This window comes from Eubalaena glacialis, chromosome 6, assembly GCF_028564815.1.
Source record: "Eubalaena glacialis isolate mEubGla1 chromosome 6, mEubGla1.1.hap2.+ XY, whole genome shotgun sequence".
Lineage (NCBI taxonomy): Eukaryota > Metazoa > Chordata > Mammalia > Artiodactyla > Balaenidae > Eubalaena > Eubalaena glacialis.
Genome location: NC_083721.1, coordinates 56,390,953 through 56,416,204, shown reverse-complemented (window position 1 = coordinate 56,416,204; position 25,252 = coordinate 56,390,953). Strand labels below are relative to the sequence as shown.

At 38.3% G+C, this 25,252-nt stretch overlaps 2 protein-coding genes across 2 annotated transcripts in view; one reads left to right on the top strand and one right to left on the bottom strand.

Moving 5' to 3' along the window:
- The window catches only part of MYH15 (myosin heavy chain 15), a 170,418-nt gene extending 167,543 nt beyond the window's left edge, over positions 1 to 2,875 (top strand). The window contains 3 exon segments of the mRNA XM_061193051.1: positions 1,368 to 1,467; positions 2,427 to 2,557; positions 2,789 to 2,875. Of these exon segments, the coding sequence (XP_061049034.1) occupies positions 1,368 to 1,467; positions 2,427 to 2,557; positions 2,789 to 2,821 (264 nt within the window). The 3' untranslated portion in view covers positions 2,822 to 2,875.
- A 4,514-nt stretch (positions 2,876 to 7,389) lies between these two features.
- Positions 7,390 to 24,203, bottom strand: HHLA2 (HHLA2 member of B7 family). Its single transcript, XM_061193050.1, is given in 8 exon segments — positions 7,390 to 7,437; positions 8,227 to 8,285; positions 10,642 to 10,771; positions 10,774 to 10,790; positions 13,364 to 13,681; positions 20,966 to 21,232; positions 22,236 to 22,586; positions 24,140 to 24,203. Coding segments are annotated over 8 exon segments (1,254 nt in total).
- Positions 24,204 to 25,252: the final 1,049 nt, after the last annotated feature.

Below are 25,252 nucleotides of genomic sequence, written 5' to 3'. Positions count from 1 at the left end.
TGGCTTTCCCAGGCATTTCAGTCTGCTGCTGCTGCCCTGGAAGGAGCGGATGGTTGCCAGTTGAAAACTGTCTGTTTGTTGCAGTACTGTAGGACCCATGAACATAAGTCCTGCTGGCCACCAGAGCCAAGCTTTCAAGGGGTGTCCCCTGGGCAGCAGCTGTAAAAACTGGGCCACCGAACATGTGCACAAGTTCCTTTGCAAGAGATACCAGCAACCTGGAGTGAGGCAGAGGGACAGTGTGAAGATGGTGCCCACCAGCCTCCCTGGTCTCTGGAGAGTAATGCAGCCAGCCCCTTGATGTATGTTAAATTAGAAACCTTCCCCTTGGGCTGAAGCTACTAAGAGAAACAAATAGGCCTCTTTCAAGAAAACACTGGGCATTTCTGTCTGCTGCCTCTGTGGTGTGTCCTGGGGGATAATGGTTAAACCTAGCAAGGAGGGAACAAGCAGGATAGCTATGGAGGCACAGGAGATGAGACTAGTTGGAGTGAAGGGAGTTTGTAGAGGGCCGTGGGAGGTAAGTGGAGAAACCATGAAAGCCACCAAAAAAGTTGATACTTGATGGAATAGGTAAGATGGAGCCAGAAAAAATTTTTGAGCAGTGGGGGTATGTCTTGGGTAAATGATTTATCTCAGTCATCAGCCAGTTAAGATACTTTCTTCTTCAGGGAAGTTCAACAGCTCCAAAGTGGAGATACTCTAGTTAAAAGGGTGTGGGAAAGGGGGTGACATGCAGAGCCTTCCTACATGTCTGTCTCTCCACTGCTTTCTCCTCAGAATACCCAGGGCTTCACAGAGCATGGTTGAGAAATACCACCTCACTAGATTTTCTTTCTCCAGCCCAAGCCTGGATTGCAATGGAAGCAATGAGAACACACCAAACAGTGTCCCCACAGCTTATGGAATTTTCCTCACTATCTCTGCTGATGCCCACACCAGAATTCCAGAAAACTTAAACTTTCCTATAGTTCCATTATCCAAAGCCAAGGATCAACTAGAAAGTTCAAGGGAGGAATTGATTTGATGGGGTGTTGGAGGTGGGCACTGAGAAACCACAGGCAGATGTGGCTTGGCTGGGATGGGAGGGCTGAAGACCAAATTGAAACTAGTGGCTTTAACTTCCATTTTAGCAAAGGCTGGGAGTTCTGTGGTGGATCAGGAGAAATGACTGTCATTACTCTGAGCTGTGTTTATTAATTTCTTAGAACTTGGGATGAGTAGAGTTAAACCCATTTTTCAAATCATAGCTCTAAATTTGGTGTTTAATAAAATTTCCTTGCTCTCATTTCCTCATGTGGGGCTATACCCAATGCATACTGCTGCATCCTTCAAATCACCTTCACATACATACCTATACATTGCAGGCAGAGGAAGATAAGAAAAATACGAGCAGGATGCAGACTCTGATGGATAATCTTCAGCTAAACGTACAAAGTTATAAGCAGGAAATCGAGGCAGTGATAAGTACCTGAGGCGGTTGCAGCCTCATGGACTTCCTAGCCACTTACTTTTGATTCATGGAGATATGTGGCCCTAAGCTAGATGAGCAGCTTGTCAGAGAGGACCAGCTCAGCTTAAAGTCTGCTCATTCTGTTTTTTTCTCATGCTAGAATTATTACCTGTGGTTAAAATTTGTGCAGCTTTTCCCTCCAGGGAGGCAGAGCTCTCTCCCTTGACCTTGTGGTTATGCCCAAACATGTGCATTGCAAGAAATGAGCCAAATAAGAGCATGGTATCATGTAAAGATGGAACATTTTTGGTTGGGTAATCACCCTGAGACCTTCCTCACCCTAGGGCTTTCCTCACTCTAAAATCTTGCTTGAGCATAAATGCAGTTCACAGTCCTTTTTCCTGATGCGCCTGGACATAACTGTGGCCAAAACTACCATCTCTTGAAAGGTACTTGTCAACCCTGGTTAGGAGCCACAGCTCCATGGAATGTAATTGATAAGCACCATATATATTGGCTTATGCCTAGTAATAATATATCTTGAAGGGTTTTGAATTGATTATTTAAACGCTTTGGGCTAAAATACTGCTATGTCTAATAATTACCCATTGACCCTTATAATTGTAAAGACAAGCTCCCTCTACCCAGAATAGGATGTTAAACTGATTACAAAACAAATAACTGTGGTTAATCTATCACATACCAAATCTGTGAAAGCTGGACTACATCCAGTTGGTGGAAAGTGCTGACCATGTTCTAAATGTCCAGGGAACAACAGTTATAAAATGGATCTGGTGCCTGCTAGGAATCTGAATCCATATATATCATACCAAAATATGATATTCCATTCAACACTCAGAAGTTTAGATTCCTTTCACACATTTTTCAACTTTCTAATGTCAGAGCAGAACAAAAATATGACTAGTAGGCTCAGAGATTCCTTTTTTTTTTCATTTTTTATTTTTACAGGAAGCAGAAGCTAGTCAATACCTTTCCAAGTACAAGAAGCAGCAACATGAGTTGAATGAAGCTAAGGAAAGGGCGGAGATAGCCGAATCTCAAGTTAATAAGCTCAAGATTAAAGCAAAAGAGTTTGGGGAAAAGGTACGTCAGATATTCAGCTCTAACTTTTAAAGCACTTGTGTTTCAGGTTCATGTCATCACATGGAAATTTCTTGTTTCTGTCTTTAAAGGCTTTTTAAAAACTACATCAAAAAACAGGTTCTGACAAAATCTTCCTATATTTATTAATTCTACTTGTCCAGGTAGTATGAAGCGCTAAGCATTTGAGTGGGATGCACATTGTATTTACGCTTCTCAAATGCTTAATTCTAGGTTAATGTGCAGGCTCTGAGCTCCAGGGCCTAGATTCATGTGGATAGAACCGTCAGAAGTCCAGGGAGCAAAGATGATTGAAGAAGCACAGATGGATCTGCTTGAAATTCTAAGTGAACTTTTATTGTGGGCAAGTATGTGACTTTGTATCATATTGACATGGAGACCCCAGGTGGACACGTTTAAAATTGAGGCCATGAATGAGAACAAATGCAAGAGTCCTGCTTTTTAGCTATCTTCCCTAAAACAGAGAAAGGGACTGTCTACATCTCTGGTCCCCCAAACTTTAGTTCTGATCCAATAGTAGGGGCCAGTGCCCTAATTTTCCTGGTAAAGTGATAGAGTGACAGAGAGCACTAAACTGTAGGCTTGGCAGGGTCATTGTCTTAGTCTGTTCAGGCTGCCATAACAGAATACCAGAGACTGAATGGCTTACAAACTACAAACATTTCTCATGGTTCTGGAGGCTGGGAAGTCCAAGGTCATGGTGCTGGCAGATTTGGTATCTGGTGAGGGCCACTTCCTTGTAGACGGCCCTCTTCCCCCTGTAACCTCCCATGGTAGAAAGAGAAGGAAGAAGCTCTCTGGGGTCTTTTTTGCATAAGGGCATTAATCCCAGTCACGAGGACTCAACCCTCATGACCTAATCACTTCCCAAAGGCCCCATCTCCTACTACCATCACCATGGGGGTTAGGATTTCAACCTATGAATTTTGTGGGCAGGGACACAAACTTCATACTGTGGCTGTTAGGGTAGCCTCAGCTTCCTCATTGAGATTGTTCCCAGAAACACAGTTTTAGAGTGTGATCTGGCTTTAGGAGGAGAGAATTAAAGGAGGTTGGATACCCTCCACAGAATGCCTACAGAGCACTTAGCACAGGCACCGTCATTTCAGTTTTAAAAACATGGTACATGCTTGGTCTTTCTTATTTATTATAAATGAATTACTAATAACCCTGCAAGATAAGTAGATAGGGCAGCCAATAATAAATACTACCTTATGGGAGGGCGAAGGATCTCTTTTGAAGAAGAGACTAAAAGTTGGTTATATTGAATATATTTGGATCCAAATATGAGAAATATGAGACATTTGCAGACTCCAGAGATTTCTTATTGATGAGCAAATAGTTGTCTCAGGGATAAGGCCTATAAGGAGAGGTCCAGTTAAGTGGTTTGAACTCTGGCCTCAGTTTGAGAAGTGTTATGGCCTCAGATTGGGGTCTTCTGTGCAGAAGCTGCCCAGCAACCCCATGTAATGGATTTGTTTAGGGAAATACTTCACACGTGCGGCAATTGCACTCAGCTGCAGGAGGTCGAAGGGCCTCGGAAACAGATGTAATGCATTCGACTTTGTCACGATTATTTCCAACAAAGAATAAAATGAGTGAAGCAGAAATTGCTTCTGAGAGGCCAGAGATGAATAGGAAAATCGTCCTTGGCAGTGCAATGACTAACGGTTTTCCATTCACAGGAGGAGAGCCTGAAATTCCTTCAACTGTCATAAACCAAAGGAAGAGGTTTTCTGATAGAACTGTGCATCAGGTCTGTGGAGCAAATTGGTGATGTGGCTAGTCTCTCCCTCATGGGGTCTTCTATAGAGGGCGCTGCCTTCTCTGGCAATCCAAGGCGAGCAGAAAATTGAGTGACCGAGCACACCCTTGTGGTGAATTACCGGTGTCTGCTTTCTCTCATGCAGATAATTGCCTCAATTCCCTGCCTCCTTTTGAAGCTAATGAAGAGTTGGCTAAGTCCTGCTTACGTCTGGAAAGCACTGGGTTTCGTTCTTGGTATGCGTTGCACTAATGAAAGTCAGTCACAGGAATCTCACAGAACACACTGATATTCTGTTTTTCAGGTTCATGAAGAATGACCAGTCCTTGTTTATAAAGGACAGAGGCTGGAGAAGTACAAGGAGGTACTGTTTTATGGCCAGAAACTTAAGTTGCATTTGAAACATACACTTAATTTTTTTACTGAAGTATAGTTGATTTACAATGTTATATTAGTTTCAGGTGTACAACATAGTGATTCGACATTTGTAGGTTATACTTCATTTAAAGTTATTATAAAATGTTGGTTATATTCCTTGTGCTGTACATTGCATCCTTGTGTCTCACTTACTTTATACCTAGTAGTTTGTACCTCTTAATCCCCTTCCCCTCCCTCTACTCCTCCCGCTACTGGTGACCACTAGTTTGTTCTCTGTATCTGTAAGTCTCTGTTTTGATATAGCCACTCATTTGTGAAACAGACATTTAAAAAAACATGTTTATGCTGTGTCAAAAGTAGTTTAAACAAGGTGATCAGAAAATGAAATAATAAAAGGGAATATTGTTGCTTCCAAGTGTAGTGGGGATTTTTTTGATCCTCAGAGGCAAGTAAACATTTCACATGAAAGATTAAATAGATGCAAGAATCTTTTAAATTCTGATGTTAAAAAAATACTTTGTCCATATTGCTTCTTAATGAGTAATCACAGAAGACATGAGCTATGTTATGGTCTGCGGGGACTAGGGCCTATTGGTAAACAGTTATTACTGAAGTTAGTGAACTCTGCTGGCCTTATTTCTACATCCGTGAGTCTATATTTTTAGCCAATAATGGTGGGAGACAACAGGCTTTTCTTAGCATTCTATAGTGATTTACATATAGTCATAGTTAGGCATTTTGCACTTGTAGGTAAAACCCTCCTGCTGGACAACCACGTAGGCTACATACTTGTGCAACACTGAAGCAACACCCCACACAAGATGTTCAGATCAGTGATAGCTGGTATGCTGTCTTTGTATTGTACCAATTTGGCTAAGCTGGAGGTACATTTCCTGTGTGGTTCTGGATTAAAGTTGGTCACAAGAGAAATATGCACCAGATTTGAGAGGAAGAAGTGAAGGAACAGCTGGGTTCTTTCTGTGCTCATAAGGGCAATGTATAGCCCCAGGCACACTGATGATAGCTGGCAAATATTACTCCAGGCTAAAAAGGTGAGCTAGCTGGGATGGGCCACAGCTCCGTGGACCCGCAGCTCTCTCAGCTCCTGTCAGAATGCTCGCCCGGCAGGTGTGCAGCTCCATGGCAGTGGGCGCCAGCTTATCTTACAGGTCACTCACAGTGTTGACTTTGGAGGCCCTGAGAGACCGCATGGGGTCCAGTTTGTTCTTATAAATTCCAGTCCATCCTCAGTCCGTGTCCAGCCGTCCTTCCTGACCGCTGGCACAACTGACCGACAGCAACCTCAGGCCCAGCACCAGATGCAGAGGGGACAGCCTGGTGCAGACTTCTTCACCAGTGCCCACAGTTGTGTAATGTTGAATCTCTATAATAAATCCTTATTCTGTCGTTCTCAGCAGTCTGCCTCTCTGATCCAACCTGCTTCACACAGGTGGCTCTAAGATTAATTCAGGGACTCAGCGGCGTTGAAGGACACAGAATCTTTCTTGTCCGCCATCCTCAATGTGTCTGCTTTGGTCTTGAAATTTATCACCCTCATCACCGTAAGTAGACTAGAGCAATTCTGAGCACTTTCTCCTCACCAAGTGTCTTCTGTCCTTTTCTAAAGTTTTTCTTTAAGCGTCCTTAATACTCTACCATTTGTGATGAACACTGGTCACAACATTGTAGCAAATACCTGAAGTCAACAGAACTATGTGCAAACTAGGAGATTGTGAAAGAAGTCCAGCTGATAAAGAAAATTGGACCAGGTAGTATTAATACACAATTGAGGATTGGTTTTTCTCCTGTAAACTATACGGTTAAAAACTTGAATAAGATAACAAAAGTCCTGGTTAGGCTTTCTTTCTTATATATTGATGATAAAATTGAGAACAGATCATCCAGTCAGCTGAATTATCCATTCTCTCCTTGCATAAAAATTTATATGAAAATCTAAATTTATTAGAAATCTAATTAACAATATGACAACTGAGCCAAAAGAGTAAATCAAATTATCTTCATAACTAGGGTCACTCGGCTATGCAAACCCTGGTGTTGAAAGGTACAACCCAACCCCAGAGATGTCAATTCTTGAGTTGATAGGGCCCTTTGCACCCTGGGTAGTCTTAGAGATACTGACATTCTTACTCTTTGGGGTCCCTAAGAGTCACCATACTAAATCTAGTTGATTAAACTGATATTAACCATTCATATAAAACTAGAGTACAATACTTTAGCAAATCCACTGCCTTGTTTTCTAGGCTCTGGTTTTTCACCTTTTCACTAAAGTGACTTCTGCTTCTACCACTCACCCATCATTAGTTAATCAGATTTTGAATCATCTCTTAGTGATTCATTTCTTCTGAGTTCTTGGCGGAAACCTCACTGTAGCCTCCTGGGCTGATTGCAGCAGGAATGTAAATGAATGAGATAGATAGTTCTTTTCCAAGCTGAACTGGAATCCTTGGCATCCAGGCATTTATAATCTTGATGCATGTAGGGGGTCAATGAATGATTCTTAGGTCGTGAGAAAGAACGTAATTATTCTCTTTCCAGTATCACAAGTCTTTGCAACGGTAGAATTGTCAGGTCATGACAAGCCATTGCTGGAATCGCAGTGAAGAAAGGGGAGGTGAGATCACTGGATATTAAGGATGTTTGTGCTGTGTTGTCAACTCCTGTCTTCAGTTCCTTTAATGAATGAATATTCTGAAAGAGCCTAGAACCAAGAAAAATGGACTCAAAATCACTGTTGTTCATGTCAGAATAACCATTTTTATCTTAAGTATTTAACGCTGGTAGCGTTTTGTTTTGTTTTTTTGGGAGGAGGGAGCTTTAAGCTACTGTTTGCATCTGTAATCAGAGATCCATGAGACAGTTATAAAATAAGTAGTTATGAAGTCTGGGTCTTATCAGTCAATTTTAATTTTCCTGCTAGATGTTCCTGAGATTTTAACAAGTAGAAAAACAAGTTTACCCCACTCTTTACTGTTATTTATTCTGATTAATGGAACTCATAAATAATAAAAGGTGTGCAGCAAAAAGGAAGTATGCAATCAAGCTATAATTCGTAAGTGAATTATAAGTTCTGAAGGAACCTAGAAGTGGCTGGAAAAGTGTAGAAGGTCAGCAGTCTGAGTCCGGGCAGAAATTATAGTCTGCTTTTCTCTTCTTTATCTGTCTGTATTGCCTTCCACTCCTATGCAATCCCATGTTTCCATCAGAATAATAAGTATATTGGTGCATAGTGCCATTTGAAATCATCTTTACAAATAACAGTTGGAGATGATAAGAGCAAGCACTTATTTAAGCAAGTAGAGCATGTTTAATTACAGTGGGAAAAGCCTAAGTGTATTTTTTTTTTCCCATTCTATTATCCTGCAATCCCTCCTGCCTTTTTTTCTGTGTAAAAGTCCTGCATGATGATGTGTGAATCAGTCAAAACTTCAATTACCTTTTACAGTAGCATCCTTATACTATAAATAGTTTGATAAAGGAAATGCCTTACCATGTTTTCTTCTGCAGTACCGGCATGGCTAGATCTCTGATCAGTAGGTGGTTGCCCTTCTACAAGAAAAAACAGAACTTAGAAAAACATGTCTTCGCAAACACCCAAATTCTCCCTTATTCCCTCCTCAGTATAATTATTAGAAGCACGTTAGTTACTCCCCTCTTCAAATCTTTTTTCCAACAAACAGCATTAAAAATGCATTTAATGTACAAATACCTCATCAGAAACAGACAGCAGTAAATTCTTATGGCTGATTCAAGTCCTCCAAAGCAGGGATAAAGGCAATTCAACCAGGCCAGCAATTCCTGGCTCTTTAAGATTGTTGGCCTGATTCCTACCAAATATAAACAATGGAAAATAGCCAAGGTAGTGATGGATAGGAAAAAGAGACATAATGTCATTTCTCAAGGAAGGCCTTCCTTCTGGGTCTTGCTAAAATCTAGGATCATTTATACTAAGGGCATTTTAAAACAGCGTAATAGAAAAGGGACTTTAAAAAGAAAACATACAAGCCATAGTCATATGAAACAACAACCTGGGAACTGGAGGTTTTGTGACTTTTAGTTTAACAGCATGAAATATATTTTCAGCCCACCTAACTACAGAACTGTGGAACTTCTTTTTATTTTAAGTGGTCAATACCCTAACATGGTTTTTGCTGACATCTCCTGACTGCTCCTCCAGAATCAGAATCCATCCTGCTCTCTGCCACGGGAAGCTGACCTGGATGGGTTCTACCTGCAGGGCTTCTCTTCCCTCTGGTTTCCAGTTGGGGTGGAGATCAAAGGGAGGGAAGGGCAAAATCAGGTACTTATTCTAGCTCCTTCCCTATAGTCTAGCTGTGTCCTCTGAGTGAAGGTCGCCCTCCTTACAACACAGCTTGTTCCATGACTCTCCTTGCAGGTTTTGGGCACCGCTCTTTCTCCTTGTCCCTTCAAGTTCAGGTTTTCTAACAAACTTCTGGGGGAATGCACTGTCTGCTGTGCTCCCCTTTGTCCAGTTTTGAGTGTGCCAGGTACTTTGTGTTGGAACTTCACTTGTGCACACTTCCAATATAGAAACTAAACCATCATTCTTGAGCAGTATGTAGTGCCCCCTCTCCTATAATTTGAACCTAATCTAATCACAAGTATCATTATATTAGGGTTTGCACGTGGGGGACAAACTAGACTACCTGCAACCTCCCATCTTTTTCTACTTCTGGCAGCTAAGAGACAGGAGCAACAAGTAAGGGGACTGACCTATTTCTATAAACAATCACAGGGCTACAACTCGTGAAATCCTCACTCACTATCACCCTTAAAATCCTACCTTCAATAATGGTGTCTGCTATATCAAATAACCCTAACTTCAGCAGGGGCAATAGGCAAATATCAATCAAAAGAAGGGACATGGGATCTATTTCAACCTCCCAGGACACTCAGAGCTTTCTCGGAGAGATTATGAAAGAAGGGAGAGCTTCTTGGGGCCTAGATCTACCTCTGCCACTGGTTAGCTGGGTCATCTTAGGTGGTGCATATAAGAGTCTGTTTCACATACCTACTTAGCATTTGTGTTAACTTTCTGGATTCTAGTTTTCTGATCTGTAAAATGTGGAAATAAGTAAATTCAAGCTTTTCATAGATCTAATTCTGTTGATAAAAGCAAAGTCTTTTAAGAAGTCCTGTGACCATGGAATCTTAATGTATCATGTTAAATTACTACAAGTAATTAAATTGCTGTAAGTAACACAGGTTTCTAGCAGAAAATTTAGAAAAAGTTTTTCTTAAAACTTAACAAGGATTAAAATAAAAGAGCCCATCAAGGACAATGCTGTTTTGAGCAGTAGCAACTATAGGCGAAGCTCAAAGAAAGAGAAAACAGAGCCCAGGGACTTAAGGAAGTCCAGACATAATAAAAGTACGTGGGCAGATGTGTGGTGGAGAGATGTGTAGTACCTCTCTACAAAGGCAAAGAACGTTTTGGCTTCTTTCCAGCTATTTTTCAATGCAAGATAATTCAGATCATCCTGTGTATTATTTTACTGCCAGATCTAAATTTTCTCTCTTTAGTAGAAAAAAGACAAATAAAACAACTTAAATAACATGTGACTTTCAATTCATTTAATCAATTTCCTGTTATTTATTAAAATATTCAATGAAAAACTGGCAGTGTGATTCAATGGATGTGCTTTTATATAGCTTGCTGTGTCTCTGACCATTTAACTCAGGATAATTTCCTAGAAGTAAATAGTTAGGTGGAAATGTGGGCATCTTTTAAAGAATTTTTGAAAAAGTTTAAAAACAACTCTGCAGAAAATTCAGATCTATTTACATGCCTAGCAGCAGTGTAGGTGTGCAGCTGCAGATGTATCTTTGATACACCTCTACCTGAACACCTAGGCACACGACCAAATCCTCCGTGAGATATTACCTGTGCGGAAACAGATGCATCTTCTTGATTTAATGGCTAGAGTTACCCCTGAAAGCAACAAAACTGCGACTGCCACCAATGTTGAAACAATTATTCCGACAACTGTTCCTTGACTTGCTTCTAAATAAAACAAACAAAAAGTCTATAAGCTGGAAGAAAAGTTACCAGAAAATAAAAGAAAATGTATAGATGGGTGAGTAGAGTATGTTTACTAATTTTATAACTAGCTATTTCTGCATTCTGGATGGGAGACAGATTTCATATTAGTGAAAAGACTCTTCCTAGTGAAAAGACCCATTAAAGATATGAACAACAGCCCTGTCTGGACCAGAGTTTTTCATGAGCATAAATAATACCTCCCAACCTCAATGTGTCTATTGTGGGAAACCTGCCAAAGCTGTGATATTAACCAATTTGGGGCCTAGTGGGGATGAGAGGAGAGAAAAAGTCTGAAAACTTGAGAGACAATGAGTCTTCTATGTATTTTAAGTCTCTATTGTTTTTTATTGTAATAAGATAATTAACACACTTTTACAAAGGAATAATTATGACTACAAACTAGCCTCAGCCTACCGCATTCCTTGGGGGATGAAGGAAGGTTGCAGTGTACCCTTGGCTTGGAGAAGGCAGGATCCTAGAGCAATAGAGATGAGCAGTGCAGAGGGGATGGGAAGAGCTGAGCAGGAGCCATGATCTTGAGTAAAAGGTGACAGGTGACCACTAGGATAACCAATAGTGCTTGGAGCTCCTCAGGAATAACTGGAGGAGCCAGAACTCTTTTCAGCATCTTGGTTGGAACTAGCATTGTTATAATTAGTATTAAAGGAAGCGGGGAACTCAGAAGCCAGAAACTTGGAGACCTTGAGTAACCAAAGTCAGAACCAGCTAATCTTATAATCCATGTTCTACCAAAGAGTAAGGAGCAAGCATTAGAGAACAGAGGTCAAATTCAGGGGGGAAGATAATTATGGCTTTTCTTTAAAATGAACAGCTCTGTATAACGGATGTCAATTTTTATGAATATACTTTTACTTAATGTTTTACAACCAATAAAACGTGACTCTCTCCACATATTTGTCATCCTGAAATTCTATACCCATGTAGAGAAGGAGAAATTAAGTAGAAATGTTGACTTCCTAAAGTGTTTTCATAGGCATATTTTTCCTCCTGAAGAAAATTCTGCAATGTATAGCTTCTTACTTTATCCATGACCCTCAGTTCCCCCATCTGTAAAGGGATTTGTCCAAGATCACATATTGATTCAGCAGCAAAATTTAGCAAGAATTATTTAATTTCATTCAATTCAGTGCAACCTTTCTAGAGAAGATCCAGACTCTAGGAATCATAAGCCCCGCTATCTGGGCCTCCTTTTCAAATACTGCAGTATTTCCTGGGCAAGGCAGCAAGCAGAAAATTGCAATTCAGTACAGAACACCAAGTTTCCTTGAAGGAGTGTTTGTCCTGTTCCCTGCCCTGATGGGGTAGTTCCTGCTATAGACCTCTTTCTGGGGGGAAGTATGGGCAAACCCTCTTGTAGTCTCAACTGACCAGTATTTTACTTCAGAATGAGAGGTTCTGAAAAGCTTTTCTTTGACAGAGGTGGAATGGTCATGATGCTTCACTTTGTGTAAACTGAAAATTAGACCTCTAATTAGAAAGATGGGCCAGATGTGGTCTTCAGACTGTTTCTTCCTGATTATTTTTCTAAACTCCAAAATGAATCCAACATTTAAGAAAATAGAATTAAAGTTTAACTGTATTTTACATAAAAGTGACAGTCCTATTTTGGGGAGAAATAGGAGCTTCATCTGCATCTCAGTTTTCAGTACCCTCAAAGTAGCAACTCTACAAAGGGAGTGTTATCACTCAGTGTCTTGAAGTTTCTACCTATTTGAAGTTGTCCTTGACCCAAGGACAACTCTGTATTCTTATTTCCAAAATGTACTACATAGGATCTCCAAACCTTCAAATCTGTTATTTCTCCTAATTTTCATAACTAGAATAATAAAAATATTTCTAAAACATATGTTCCACTGACTCATATTTTAATAAAGAATAGAAAGAGAAGCGCCATGGTCTCCCATGATGTCAAGTTGATCACTTAAGGGTAAGGGTGATCAGCCCACCTTGAAAGTCAACTTCATGAGTACACATTCCATGACTCTGTGGATACTGGACTAGAAATATTTTAATTAATGAGTTTTACCAGTTAGCTACCAATAGAGGTAAAAAAAAAAAAAAAAAAAAGCCGAATCAGGCATACACGTAATGTTTCAAATGTCCTTTGATAACTGTTTTCACCAGATTCACAGACCATGCTTCCCCAGCATCCAGCAGAGTCCAAATTCTAACTTTCTCCTGTGCCTACACAGCCTCAACTCCCCAAACCCAGACCCTGAGGCACAGATGAGGCACAGTGGTAAGCAGGAACTGAAGATGCTCAGCCCACAGAGTAACAAAACATTCCCTCTTCATTTCTGAAGCCCTGAAACCCTAAAAAGGAAATCTTCTGGGAGTAATTTCTTTTTTTTTTTTTCAATGCAAGACTTGCCTGTGGTTGAAGGAAGGAGATTGTCTTGACTGGAAGTATCCCTGTAAGACAGTATTTTCAGAAATTCTATTCAAAGGTATTCTTGAAATGGCAACCTAATTTTCCTGTTTGATGTTCACAATCTCTAATGCTGTACCCGAAAACCGTTATCCAACCCTACTTGTAACTTACCTACATGCAGTGTTTGGATGGTGAGTAAAGTATACTTGCTTGAAGAAATATTGCACAAGTATTCCCCACTGTCTGAAAGACGAAGATCCTTCAAAGTCAAAGAGAAGTCATGCAGGTTTATCAGCTCTTTGTTCCGTGAAAGTAGGGGTTCATTGATAATTGTTTCTTGTGAGGAGTTCAGAAAGTAAGCCAGGACCAAAGAATTCCCACTGTCCACTCTGGACCAAATGACTATGAAATCTTGATTTGGTAGGAAAAAACTGTTTTCAGGTTTACACGAGAGTGAAACGTTTTCACTTTGCATTTTACGAAGGCCATCTAACAACAGAATAGAAAAGTAAAGATTAATGAAAACAAAATTTTCAAATGAATTTTCTAAGTTACACTTAGAAATATCTTTGAAAATACCTTTTGGAAAGCAATGAGATATTTGTGCTGTGGAGTTTATTAAAAGCTTTACTACCACTATTTCAAAGTCTCCCACCAAGGTTAAGCTTAGACTTCCGGAGGCCTAAGCCTGGGCCAGCTAGGGAGGTGACACACCTGGTTTTTAACTCCTACAGCCTGACGGTGATCACTCAAGAATGTTGCTATGGTTACCAGCCTTTTAAACTCAGTGATCTGCTGCTGACCTTGAGTGCTGGAGTTACGTCCTTGTCACTATCTACACCGTGGCAGTCTCTGCTACTTTCATGGTCTCAACCACTTCTTAATCTCTCTTTCAAGACAGAGTCTCTTTTCTTGCACATAAGAAGTGTATTTCTAACTGTGCAGGTAATTCCTCACTGGCCCGAACTCTTAGAACAGGGACTCTGCTGGGTATTCTTAGCTTGCCCCTCCAGAGCTAACTCCATCTTGTCCTTCCTATTCTCTGGTTCTGTCAGCTGACCTCTATGGACTACCATGAATTGTTCTCCCTGGTTCTAGACATACCTACTTTGCAGTCCACCTGCGAGAGAGTAATGCCAAAGCAAGCCATCTAAAATGCCACTTCCAGTCACTCCAATGTTTCATATCCTTCTTTGGCTCCATACTACCTCCAGGGCTGGCTCAAGCTCTTTAGCAAGATGAAGGCATTTGATCTGGTTTTTGATACTTCAGTTTAACCCTCAACCATTTATATTTCCACAAATTCAAGCAATATTTACTCCTCTGTGCTTTTGCATATAGTATGTTTTTTGCCTGGAATGCCTATGTTCTCCGGGAATTTCCTACTGCTCTTTTAAAATTCTGCCCTTATGCAACTTCCTTAAGCATATATTCTGTAAAAACCTGATCCATACCCAACCACAGTGAACAGAATTACTCATTCTCTTTGTATGCTACGTTCCTGGTTTAGTTTTATTTTTACTTGTTTATACTAGATGCTGTGGATCCAGAAGTAAGAGTCCACAGCATCTAGTACACATCTGGTTCTTAAGTTCACAGTCTGAGAGTGACAAAACTTGGCACATAATAGATCCTCAACAAGACAAAATAGCATTGAGCCTAAGGAACTGTTGGAGCTCCAGGATACTCATTTCTGAATAAACATAAGAAATTATGATTTTCCGTGGAAAATATTTGCAATTTAATATTTTCAACCCTTTCCCATGTTTCCATTGCTGCCTGGCTGATGAACAGAGAACACTGGCTGCTCACACTATTGACATCATATAAAGGTAGTGAATAATTCATATTTTTAGTGTCTTCTTGGTGAATATTTTGAGAATTTGAAACTCAGGTGGAGGCAGGACCAAGATGGCAGAGTAGGAGGACCCCAAGCTCACCTCCTCCCACAGACACACTAAAACTACAACTACATGTAGAACAACTCTCTCTGAGAATGACCTGAAGACCAGCAGAATGGCTTATCTATAACTAAGGATATAAAGAAAAAAATACACCAAGGTGAATAGGAGGGGAAGAGAAGTGATCTAGTCAGGACCCACACCCATGAGGGAGACCCTGCACTGCTCCAGCCCCACCCCTGTCAAGGCAGTAGTCCTCACATGCCCCAGGAAAAGCCCTGGCCGGTGCCAGGCTCCAGCTCTAGCCCCCCCTGGTTCCAGCCTGCACCTACCAAGGCTGTACACCCAGCATGCCCCAGAAGAAGCCTTGGCCTGTGATTGGCTCAGCTCTAGTCCCCACCCCTCACCAAGGCAGCAGCCCCCAACACACCTGAGGAGAAGCCCCAGTCCATACCAGGCTCCAACTCTAGCCCACCCCACCCCCCAGCTCCAGCCCATGCCAGTGATAGCCCTGGTGTGCCCCAGAAAAAGCTCCTCTCCATGCTTGCTTCATATCCAGCTCTCCCACCAAAGCCACTGGGCACACGGAGACTGCATAGGGAGACTCTCACACAAGGACATACCTTCAAGACTGAGATAGGTACTTGTCTTGCCTAATTTTATAAACACAAACAGAGAGTTGAACAAATTGAAAAGACAGAGAAATATGTTCCAAATTTAAGAACTACCCTAATGAAATGGAGATAAGTAGTTTACCTGATAAAGAGTTCAAAGCAATGGTCATTAAAATGCTCACCAAACTCAATAAAAGAACAGAGGAACACAGTGAGAACTTCAACAAAGAATTAGAAAATATAAAAAAGAGCTGAAGAATACAGTAACTGAAATGAAAATTAGAGGGAATCAAGAGCAGATTAGGTAATACAGAAGAATGTATAAGTGACCTGGAAGATAGAATAGTGGAAACCACCCAATCAGAACAACAAAAAAGAAAAAAAATACATTTTTAAAATGAGGATAGTTTAAGGGGACCTCTGGGACAACATCAAGCATACTAACATTCATATTATAGGTGTCCCAGAAGGAGAAGAGAGAGAGAAAGGGGTAGAAAACATATTTGATGAAATAATGGCTAAAAATTTCCCTAATCTGAAGAAGGAAACAGATATTCAGGTCCAGGAATCTCAAAGAGTCCCAAACAAGTTGAACCCAAAGAGATCCACACCAACATATCATAATCAAAATGGCAAAAGTTAAAGACAAAAAAATTTTCAAGGCAGCAAGAGAAAAAGAGTCACATAAAAGGGAACCCTTATAAGACCATCAGCTAATTTTTCAGCAGAAACTTTGCAGGCTAGAAGGGAGTGGTATGATATATTTAAAATGCTGAAAGGGGAAAAACCCTACAACATAGGTTACTCTACCAAGGACGTTTATCATTCAGAATTGAAGAAGAAATAGTTTCCCAGATAAGCAAATGATCTTAAATGACACATTAGACTAAATGGACTTAATAGATAACTAGAAACCATTCCATACAAAAAAACATCAAAATATACATTCTTTTCAACTGCACATGGAACATTCTCCAGGATAGGTCACTCACAATGCTAGGTTATAAAACAAGTCTCAATAAATTTAAGAAGATTGAAATCATATCAAGCATCTTTTCTGACTACAATAGTATAAAGTTAGAAATCAATTACAGGAAGAAAACTGGAAAGAGCACAAACGTGGAGACTAAACAATATGCTACTAAAAAACAAAGTGTCGATGAAGAAATCAAAGAGGAAATCAAAAAACACCTTGAGACAAATGAAAATAGAAACACAATGTTCTGAAATCTATGGGATGCATCACAAGCAATTCTAAGAGGGAAGTATATCACGATACCGACCTACCTCAAGAAACAAGAAAAATCTCAAATAACGTATCTTTTCTAAAGGATATAGAAAAAGAAGAATGAATAAAGACCAAAGCGGGTAGAGAAATGAAATACCAAAAGTCAGAGTGAAAATAAATGAAGTAGAGACCAAAAAACAATAGAAAAGATCAATGAAACTAAGAGCTGTTTCTTTGAAAAGATAAACAAAATTGGAAAAACCTTTAGCCAGACTCATCAAGAAAAAGAGATGTGCTAAATAAATAAAATTAGAAACAGGAGAAGTTACAACCAATATCACAGAAATACAATCATAAGAGAATACTATGAACAGTTATACACCAACAAATAGGACAACCTGGAAGAAATGGATAAGCTCCTAGAAACTTATACTCTTTCAGGACTAATTCAGGAGGAAATAGAAAAGCTGAACAGACTGATTTCTAGTAATGAAACTGAATCAGTACTAAAAAAATTCCAACAAACAAAAGTCCAGGACAAGATAGCTTCACAGGAGAATTCTACCAATATTTAAAGAAGAGTTAATACCTTCCTTCTCAAACTATTCCAAAAAATTGAGGAGGAGAGAACACTTCCAAACACATTCTACAATGCCACATTACCCTGATACTAAACCAATCAAAGACACTACAAGAAATGAAAATTACTGGCCAATATCCCCAAAGAACATAGATTCAAAACTCCTCAACAAAATATTGTAAGCCAAATTAATTCAACAACACATTAAAAGGATCATATGTTATGATCAAGTATAATTTTTCCCAGGGATGCAAGGATGGTTTAATATCCATCAATCAATCAATCTGATATACCACATTAATAAAGCAAAGGATAAAAATCACATGATCATCTCAAAAGATGCAGAAAAAGCATTTGACAAAATTCAACAATCACTTATGATAAAAACTCTCAACAAAGTTGGTTTGGAGAGAACATACATTCACATAAAAAGGCCATATATAACAAACCCACAGGTAACATCATACTCAAGGGTGAAAAGCTGAAAGCTTTTCCTCCAAGATCAGGAACAAGACAAGGATGCCACTCTTGCCACTTCTATTTAACATAGTATTGGAAATCCTAGCTACAGCAATCAGACAAGGAAAAAAAATAAAAGGCAACCCAAATTAGAAGAAAAGAATTAAAATTGTTGCTATTTGCAGATGACATGATACCATACATAAAAAACCATAAAATCTCCACCAAAAAACTATTAGAATTAATAAACAAATTCAATAAATTTGCAGAATACAGAGTCAATGTACAAAAAATCAGTTGTGTTTCTGTACATTAATAAAAAACTATCAGAAAGAGAAATTAAGAAAACAGTCTTATTTATAATTAAATAAAAAAGAATAAAATATGTAGGAATAAATCTAACCAAGGACATGAAAGACCTGTAATTTGAAAACTGTAAGACACTGATGAAAGAAATTGAAAACAATACAAATAAATGGAAAGCTATTCTGTGTTCATGAGTTGGAAAAAATTAACATTGTTAAAATGTCCATACTACCCAAAGCAATCTACAGATCCAATGCAACCTCTATCAAAATACCCATGGCATTTTTCACAGAACTAGAACAAATAATTCTAAAATTTGTGTGGAAACACAAAAGACGCCAAATAACCAAAAAAATCTTGAGAAAGAACAAAGCTAGAGTTATCATGCTCCCTGACTTCAAACTACACTACAAAGCTATAGTAATCAAAATAGTATGGTACTGGCACAAAGATCAGACACATAGATCACTGGAACCAAATAGAGCACCCAGAAATAAACCCATGCACTTATGGTCAATTAATCTACGACAAAGGAGGCAAAAATATACAGTGGAAAAAAGACAGTCTCTTTAATAAGTGGTGTTGTGAAAACTAGACAGCTACATGTAAAAGAATGAAACTAGAATATTTTCTCACACCATATACAAAAATAAACTCACAACAGATTAAAGACTTAAATGTAAGAACTGAAATCATAAAATTCCTGGAAGAAAATATAGGTAGTATGCTCTTTGATATAAGTCTTAACAATACTCTTTTGATCTGTCTCCTCAGGCAAGGGCAACAAAAGCAAAAATAAACAAATGAGACCTAATCAAATTTTAAAACTTTTACACAGGGAAGGAACTCATCAGTAAAACTGAAAGGTGACCTACTGAAAGGTAGAAGATATTTGCAAATGATATACCTGGTAAGGGTTTAATATCCAAAACATATAAAGAACTCATACAACTCAGTATGAAACAAAATAACGAAATGATCTGATTTTTAAAAATGGGCAGAGGCCTGAGTAGACATTTTCCCAAATAAGACATACAGATGACCAACAGGCACATGAAAAGATGTTCAACATCACTAATCATCAGGGAAATGCAAATCAATGCAACTGCAATGAGATATCACCTCACACCTGTCAGAATCACTGTTATCAAAAAGACAATAAATAACAAGTGTCGGTGAGGATATGGAGAAAAGGGGATCCTTGTGCACTGTTGGTGGGAATTTAAATTGGTGCAGTCACTATGGAAAACATGATGGAGGTTCCTCAAAAATTAAAAATAGAGCTACCATATGATCCAGGAATTTGACTCCTGCATATTTATCTGAAGAAAACAAACACACTAATTCAAAAAGATATGTGCACCCCAATGTTCATAGCTCATAGCACAATTATTTACAATAGCCAAGATATGTAGGCAACCAAGTGCCCATTGACAGCTGAATGGATAAAGAAGATTTGAGTTACACACACACACAAAGTAGAATATTACTAAGCCATAAATGAAGAATAAAATCTTGCTATAGTGACAACATGGATGGACCTGGAGGGTATTATAATTAGTGAAATATGTAGAGAAATAGAGACGAATGCTATATGTTTTCACTTATATGTGGAATATAAAAAACAAACAAACATAATAAAACAGAAACAGACTCACAGATACAGAGAACAAACTAGTGGTTACCAGAAGGGAGAGGGATGGGAAGAGAAGCAAAATAGTTAAAGATGATTAAGAGATACAAATTTTCAGTTACAAAATAAATAAGTCACAGAGATGTAATGTCCAGCACAAGGAATATAGTCAATATTTTATAATAACTTTGTATGGTGTGTAATCTATAAAAATATCACTATGTTTTATACCCCAAACTAATATAATATTGTAAGTCAACTATACTTCAATAAATTTAAATATTAAAAAAAAGAAACTCAGGGGAAGAGAAGGCCAAAAAGGAAAGCTAACCTCCACTTTCCCCATATAATAGAGATTTACAGAAAAAATTCGCTTTGTTTCTAGTGAAGTATAAAACAATATTGATAATTTTCCTCAGAATTAGATAAATGGTGCCAAATTAATTTTTCTTCTCCTTAAACTCTTCTTAAACAGTAGCTTATAGATATAGAGACTGGTGAGAGTTTGGGTTTGTTCAAATAAATGAGAGGAAGGAGTAGAGGTGTTGATAAAGATTAATGGGCTAATACTACTTAAGAAGACTAAACATAAAGAGACTAAACAGAAGCAATACTAATTTCTGTTGGTTGAAAAACTGGCAAGAATTAGAGCTTGTGACCTGCTGGGAGACAAGCATCCTTTCCTTCTCCTCTGATCTTCTAAAGTGCAATGCAGGTAGAAAATTCTATGTAGAAGAACCATAGAGAAAAACAGTAATGTTCATGGATGTATTTTCTGCTTTCCGTTTCACAATTGTTTTCCTTCAACACATAAACACCTTGCAAGGTAAGAATTACTTCCATTTTACCAACGAGGAACCAGCGCTCAGAAGTAAAAATGATTGCCTGAGGTAATAGAGCCAGTAATATTAGATCTGGGACTCCAGTCCTGGTCTTCTAACTGCTGCAAATGCATTTCCTTCCTTTGTGTTCCTCTCTTAACCTGTAAATCAAACCCCATTCCCTCCCAATCTCTGACAACACAGGTACACAGAAAGCCTTGTGGAGCCTACCTTTCATTGTCCATCTCCCTGTCCATGTTTGCTTCAGCAATGTGTTTTCAATAGTACATTGATAAGATGAATTTGATCCTGTAATATTTACTCTACTGTTAATATAAAAAGGACCCAAAGATCCGACTTCTTCCTTATTGTTTTCAGAGATAGGTGTATTATCCACTTTCCATGTGATAATTGGATAAGGATAAACACTTAACACATTGCATATTAAGAAGCTGTTTGTGGCGTTCTTTTCATACTTCATCACAGGTGTGACAAAAGCTATGTGGGAGAAAGAAGGGCACGTGAGGAACTGTCATTAGCTTCTTTTTAGCCCATCTGTGCAGAACACATTATTTTAATACCCATGAAATGAAAAGCTAAGCTTTGTGAGCAAAACTTGGCAGTTTCTGAAAGGAAAAACAGCAAAAACTCTGTAGAACCTTAAGATATAGTCTGGTGATCTACAAGGAAAAAAGAGCATGTATGGATACATAGCAACTAGCAAGCTCAATTCTCTAGAAAGAATTCTAGAAAAAAAATCTAATGGCCTCACTGAGCAGTCAAAATGTGGGTGTCAAAGCTGATAAACTAGAGCTCACACAGCAGTTTGTACTCTTTAGGTACTGACTCAGAGCCTTTTTGATTCTTTGTTTACCCATAATTCTTAGATTTCTGAGTCAAGGTCTGAAGCAGATAAATAGAACAGAGGGAGAAAGAACAAGAGCTAGATAAAACAACCCATTAGAAAATGCCCCTCCCAATAAATAAATTATTAGATAAATAAAGTTAATACAAACAGGAGGAAAGCATATATTATTACAATTAACTTCATTTAGAAAACAGAAAAATGTAATTTAAATCAATTCAATAATTTTAAGCTATCATATTGGCAGAATTTCTTAAGATGGGTAATATTAGGTGCTGATAAGACTTAAGGGGAAAATGTATACTCTTATGCTGCTGGTATAAGTGCCATATTAAAATTTTACCTCTGATACTTTTGTTTCAGATCATTTCCCAGTATTAAATATAAGGATGTTCATCACAACATTTTTTGTAACATAAAACACTAGAAATACCTAAATACCTACTAATGGAGGAACAGGTGCATCAATTATAGCATGTCTAAACTATGAGGCACTATGCATTAAAAATAATGAGGTAGTTTGTATGTATTATCTTGGAAGGAAGCCCATAGCACATTAAGTTAAGAAGAAGGCATTACAGAAAACATGGAATGGTATCATTGTCATGTTTTGTAAAATGTTATGTGTACACTTACCTCCCACTTTTAGTACCACTTTGTTTATGATTTTTCCAGGTGATGTTCCCACATAGCATATGTAAATTCCTTCATCCTGAAGCTGTAATCTTTTGAAAGATAGGGAGGCATTCCCATTGTGAATTTCACCGTGGAAGAGGGATGTCCTATTTACATATCTGGGATCTTGCTTTTCCAACTGGTCACTGTCTTTGTAGTATGAGTAAACGTAGTTACCTTGATTCTGCCAGTGAACTACAACATCAGGCCCACTCTCAAATGAGCAAGGGAGAATTACATCTTCATCAAGTCTTCCAATGACTATTTGCTCACTCATACTAACATGACTGAAGGAAGCTAAAAAGGACATATCTAAAAGCAAGAGCAGTTATGAAGAGAATTAGTGATGGGTGCTTATCAAGGGTTATATCAGGACTACCTAGAAGAACTATCCTAGGTCAGCAGCCTGATCATTAACAGACCACATCATCTATCAAGAACACTTGCTAGTCTAATTACTAGAAACAAGCCATTAAGCTCTATGTTTGAGTGTCTGCAATTTCAATTGAGTATCTGTTGTAGTCAATGTAACCATGAGAATTGACAACAGCATAAAGCATAGAAACTTTGTTCCATGCTTGATCAATAGTCTCATCTCTCCTCTGATCCCGGCCTGCTACAGTTGCTGGAAATTATGTATATTATATAAATTAAAGATTCCTGTTGATTTTTATTCCCTGAACACATTCATTTTTAACACCTACTATAACAAAAACAAATTAGTTTATCCAGCTAGCTGGAGCCAGCAGGCCCTAAAAGAATAGAATAAACTTAACTTGGTTGGGTTAGGAAATATTTGGAGCATGTAGAAGACAATGCTGCATTAAGGGGTCTGTTGGGAATATGTAGACATTAGTTTCAAGAAAGGGTGCACATAAGAGGAGGAGTCCAAAAGGGGAAATGAAGTGATTCATTTATTTTGGCTTTAAGACAACTCTCAGGATATACTATGAGTCCATCAAAATATAGTTAAGGAATATTATTCTGGATATAAATGTAGAGGTCCAATCCTCCTAATATACATAAGTTTGTATATGTGTGTGTATATATATATATTTATATATTTTTTTACTGTCAACTTCAGAAGGTGATTTTAAAAAGCAAATGGACTCATCACAATCAGGTTTTTGCAAAGAAAATATACTTAACCATTTCATAATCACTGAAGGCAGTATCCAGATTTTTTAACCAATTCACAAAACATTTTAAGTAGATCATGTGCCCTGTCTATGAATTCTGTGATATTTGCACTGGAAAGGACCTTATCTTATGGACAATGGACTAAACTCCTTTGACCTTGGTCAAAGCCACCCGAGATGTGATAATCGGGGGTTCGTATGGCCTTGTCACAAAGTCTTTTTCCTCTGCCCGCTCCTCTGAGGCTCTTTCCACTCTGCCATGTCCCACTTTGCCTTAGAGTGATTTAGTCTACCTCTGTACAAAGGGCTAGAGGAATGTGGCATCAAGCTCAGAAGAAAGACATGGAAAGGTGGGAGAGAAAAGGAGTGTTTTTGTCAACCTCCCTAACTGCTCTACTAAACACCTCTAATATTTCATTGGATAATTTAAAATGCCTGCCACAGGGCCTAGCAAACCTGATAACGCCTTTTGTCAAGTGTCAAGTAAGTACCAAGCTTACACTTAAAAAAAAAAACAAATCATCCAATCAATCAAACTTGCCTTTCTAGTGATTTTATATTTGGTAGCAGATAACAGATTAGAAAGAACCTTAGAGTAGATAGAAGAAAAGTTAGAAAAGTTGACAAGCTATGGCTACAGAGGAAACAGCCCCCTTGCCTTGTGGCTCATGTTCATACCTAATGATACAAACAACTGACACTTGGGTGTATTATAAAGGTGCTTACCTTGAGATCCACATAGAGATGGTATAAGAATGAAGAAGAAAGTCAGAGCTGCCTGTGCCTTCATGTGGAGGTCATGGAAGAGGGATGTCCTATTTACATATCTGGGATCTTGCTTTTCCAACTGGTCATTCTTCTTGTGGAGGTCATATTAGTTATACTATCAAAGAAAAGCAAAATATACAAGTTACAGATTTTAAGTACAAACAGGAATTGGAAAAGAAAGAATTAAAGTGTCTGCCTATAGGAGATTCATTAAATTAACTATGGTACATTCACACAAATAATACTTCTGCAACCATTAAAGATAATACTGTAAAACATGGTTCAATGGCATCGAAAGAAGCTCTTAACGTTACAGGAGAAAAATCAGATTACAATGCAACTTTTAAGAAGCATAGTCCCTTTTTAAAAGCACACACATTTCTGCACATAGGAGGCTGACATGACATATCACTAAATTTACAGAAGGATGTTAACTCTGAAGAACAGGTTTCACATCTAAAGCAGTACCTGTTACATAATAGGTACTGAAAAATGGCTGTTAAATGAATAAAGATTTGGTATACGTTAAATAGTGGTTCTCTGGATAATAGTTTTTGTCGGTTATTTTTAAAGCTTTCTACAGTGGACATGTATTGCTTTTATAGGAAATATACTAAAAATAAATTCAATTAAATATTAAATGTCAATGGTGTTAACTATCGTGTTATTTATAATCACACATTAAAAAAACAGTAAAACGAAACCTGAAAACATATTCTTAAGTCCAATAATTGTGCAAATTATGAAGCAGCCATTAAAATCATGGTTTACAAACAGCACTTTGAAAACTAAAAAAAGTGAGAAAATATAGATGGCAAAATGCATACACACATGATATAAATTCAAGTAAGTAAATAGAACTGATTTTCTCTAGTGATGGGATTATAGATAATTTTTAAAACCTCTAAAAGAAAATTTTGAAGAAATCATTTGGGAGCTCTACTTTTACAAAGTTGTACTCAATCTGTTGTAGGATATGAGATGCAAGAATGATTAAAACTATTCTAAAAAATAAAGTTAGATTCCTTCATAATATCCTATCAAAATGAAACCTGGTAAGTTAATAATTTA